At 30.2% G+C, this 4003-nt stretch overlaps 1 protein-coding gene across 2 annotated transcripts in view; it reads left to right on the forward strand.

Moving 5' to 3' along the window:
- The first annotated feature begins 955 nt into the window (after positions 1 to 955).
- The window catches only part of LOC117177255, a 31595-nt gene continuing 28547 nt past the window's right edge, over positions 956 to 4003 (forward strand). Inside the window, exons 1-3 of one of the 2 annotated variants that reach the window (XM_033367835.1) lie at positions 956 to 1060; positions 1252 to 1280; positions 1372 to 1395. In XM_033367835.1, the coding sequence (XP_033223726.1) occupies positions 1027 to 1060; positions 1252 to 1280; positions 1372 to 1395 (87 nt within the window). In that variant the 5' untranslated portion in view covers positions 956 to 1026. The remainder of the gene's footprint in view (positions 1061 to 1251; positions 1281 to 1371; positions 1396 to 4003) is intronic. The other variant, XM_033367836.1, reaches the window with a different exon arrangement.

A 4003-nucleotide genomic window follows, 5' to 3' on the forward strand; every position in this document is an offset into this window, starting at 1 on the left:
TATTCAGCAGTAGATATCTTTTCAAATATTAGTGTAGATACTAATTCTATTACACTTATATAATAAGCATTTCAGAATTTAGATGCTTTAGTCTAATCCGTCTATGCTGCGTTATTTTATTGGACAATTAAGAAAATATGGAGCTTTAAAGTTAAATTTTTAGGAAAGTAATCGTTTCAAAATCTTGCGTGCAACTTATCACTAAATATAGTAAATTGTTCCTAAAAATGTGTTTAATTCATAAAATCAATAGCACCTCAAACCATTTTAATCTAGACTATAGACTCAAATGTATATTATTAGATTGCTATTACCTGATTTCATTGTGAGAAAATCTTTTAAGCAAAATTTATTGTTTGAATTCTCCAGATTTATAGGGTAATATTTGCAGTTGATTTTATGTTTAAACCAAAAATGGTGGCATTTGAAGGAAAGGGTGTAAAAACAGTATGCCAAATTGATTTAGCTGATGAGAGGATAGCCAGACTTACAAACGAGAGTAGGAAAATTATCGGCTGTGTAGGAGCCATTAACAGTAGTAAAAATATCATATATATATATATATATAAATTATTATTATTCAAAGCGAATAGCATCAGGTTCTTATCAGAGGGTGAGTCACTTGATCGGAACCTAAGAAATAAATATTGGAAATGATTAATCAACAGTTTTGTATTTATTGAGGCTTCATGAATAACTCAATTGCGTGCGAATAAAATTGAGTACATAAATAATTTAAAGAGTAGCAACAACATGAAATTTGCTTGAAGGTGATTTTCTTTTCCTAAAATGTTACGTTTTTCCTGACGAATTACGTGTTTCAAGACCTTGAACTTATTTGTCGCTGCGCCTTGAAAACATGCTCGTGACGTCCACGAAAATACTAATAAAAGGCCATGCTATCAAACGCCTGTTATAATTCACCAAGTACTCACGATTTTGACAAGCATCGTTTTTTCACGAGTTTTTGTGTTAAATAAAATCTTTATTGTACAAATATTGCCTTAAAATTCGGTTTTCAAGATCATGTGTAAAGCGGAATTAACCTTCTTAGTACTAAGTAAGTTATCATCTATATACACATAAAGTGAAATTGAATTATATTAGAAAATACAGACAACAGTATTCACGTGGTTTAGTTACAAATGTTTTATATCGTTGTCTATTAACTCTTTTTCTCTTTTATATTGTATAATACTCAATTTAGAATAAACGAACTATTAAATATCTTTATTTTTGAATCCATCACAGCTTTATTCTCGGCCACCTTTGTCGATGCGGTGAGTTTAACTTTACTCAGAAAGTCAGAATAGTTATTTCAAAATGTTACATTATTATATATAAAACAAGATGTATTTTCTTCACAATTAGGAAACCTACAGCCTAAAAACATACGTAAGCGAGATTTTGGTTATAAATAAGTTTTTAGTATCAGTGGAATCCTAAGGGTAAGCTGCATCTGTCTATACTAATTAAAATTAGATTATTCATTTATTTCTTATAAAAATGTATTGCTTTATATTGCGAAAATTGATGGAATGTCTTTAAACAATATACATAAAGTACATATAGTTCAGTCTAATTAGGCCAAGAAATGTCATTAGAAAAAATGGTTGGTATTATTTTGTTATATTATTGCTCATGAGGACGATACAATAAATTCCTGAAACCCTCTGATCTTAAATTTCGTAAAATTTAGGTAATTAACGTCAAAATGATGAAATAATTGTTTGTAATACAAGGACCCTAAGTGGCACTTTTTTGCCGAGAGTTGCATACTATTTTTTATTACACCAGTCAATCATAAGCGAAAATAGGTTGCATGGAGTCTTTATCATAAAACACGAGAAGATCTAGAGACAGAGTTCGGTAACGTGTGTGGGCTAAGAGCTTGATACTAAAATGCTCTAAGTACCTCACGTATATGCCCTAAATAGTTTAAGGTAAAATTGTAAGGCCTACGATATTACTGTAAAGAATAGGATTCGATGTAAGACTTAATTTAGTACTAAAACAGTTGGTTGAAATAGGCTCCAAATGATAGTCATCTGTCAACAACTAACTCTGAAAAACCAAATTATAAGTAGTCAAGTTTTGAAGCCAACATAACAATGACATGGCATGTCTAGGTCCAACTGTTAGAATTTTTTCACTTTGATATTTCAAGTTCACTAAATAGTGAAAGTTTCTGTTCATGATATGGTTATGCGCAAATCATGTTAAGAATTTGTGTGAAAATTTTGTAGACTTTAAATTCCAAAAATCAAGAAAGATTGAAAATTAAAATAAATTTTAATTCCATACACAGAAAATGTCTTGAGTTAATTTCGGAGTCTATAATAACTTGTTTAAAAGTTTGCCTCTCTCTCGAATCAACTCGATTGTTTTTTAGTTTTTCGGAAGGTGCCTACTCTTATTACATACAAAAATGCGTGCAAGAATTTTTGCAAACGACTTTTAATTAATGTTGACACATTTATTGTAATAGTTTTAAGTATAAATTGTATTTTTCGGTAAAAGCAAAAGCTTCGGTGTTCGTATTCGTTTCGATGAATAGTAATTTTAAACGCAAATCATCGGCTCAAGTTAACAAGTATAAATAGTCATTTCAGATATAGAGAGTAGTTTCCAAAACAAAGAAAAATATTCAGCTTTAAAGTAAAACTCACAATATATGCCTGCACGACCATTCCCTGAATTTCTTGATTTTTTTTAAATTTCTGCATTCATGAAATTCCCTGAGTTCTCCAAGTTCCTTCAATTCTGTGAAATCCTTTATATTTTATATTTCTGAATTTACTGAATTCAAAAAATGAACTAACGCGCTAAATTCCACAAATTCTCTGAATTAAATTACTTCAATGAATTCTCTTAACACCATGATTCCATAGAATTCTGTAAAATTCTAAATTTCTCTGAATTTTTTTAATTTCTTGAGTTTTGTTCATCCCTTGAATTATTTGAATTCTTGGATTTGTTTAAATTCCTTAAATTCTTCGAAGTACTTGCATTATTTAAATTTCTTGAATTTTTCGAATTCCTTACATTTTTTGTATTTCTGAAATTCATCGAATCCCTTCATATCGTGGAATTACGTGAATTCTTTGAGTTCCTTAAATTCTTCGATTTAAAAAAATTTGTAGAAACCCCTGAAAAAGAAAACCGGAAAAATATGAAATTTATAGAAATATTTATATTAGTTTTGTACTCAAATCATTTTACTAATTTTATGTTGGTCCCACGAATTGTCACTTATTTAACAATCCAATTAAATTCTAAACATCTTCGTTATTTGGAAACTGCGACTGAAACACATTTTTTTGTTCAAACCTAAATTACTTGGTTGAAAGTGTATCTCCTTTTTTTTAAATATTCATTTTTTTGGTTGATAATTTATCATTATATATGTAAAATCTTTCTATATCCGTATTTATGTCTGTACCGGCTATAGAATTTATCACCTGAGAGTGGGGAAGCCCCTGGACTTCGCTTAAACACAAGCGGTCAGGGGCCTTTCCACTCTCAGGCGACACATTCTATGTCTATGTCTATGTCTTGAGTTCGTCTCCAAGAAATCGATGCCTGGCTGCGTCTTAAAATTGAGTCGAGACATAGGCCTTCGTCTTACTTTTATGGCCACGACAGTTAAAACTGCGTTTACTTGTCTCAAGTCGAGCCTTGTCTTGGCTAAAAGGACGTTTACTTGACCCAAGACGAGCCTTGTCTTGGCTGAGATTATCGAACCTTTTTTGGCTCATAAATGAGATTAAAATTCAGGAATGAAAAATTTGTAATTATTAAATTAGTTATTTTTAATTTAAAAATCCAGAATCGGTGGGTCTGAACGAGTATAACCCTTAAAAATTTTCTTCAAAAAAATAAAAATTGTAGCTTTCTAGAAAGATCTCCTAAGCCGTTAGAAATACGTAAAAACAAACAACATTTTCGGTATGATCGTCAAACAAGTATAATAAAAATAAAAATCCGTAAATAAGTTGTTTTA

Source organism: Belonocnema kinseyi, chromosome 7, assembly GCF_010883055.1.
Source record: "Belonocnema kinseyi isolate 2016_QV_RU_SX_M_011 chromosome 7, B_treatae_v1, whole genome shotgun sequence".
In the NCBI taxonomy this organism is placed as follows: domain Eukaryota; kingdom Metazoa; phylum Arthropoda; class Insecta; order Hymenoptera; family Cynipidae; genus Belonocnema; species Belonocnema kinseyi.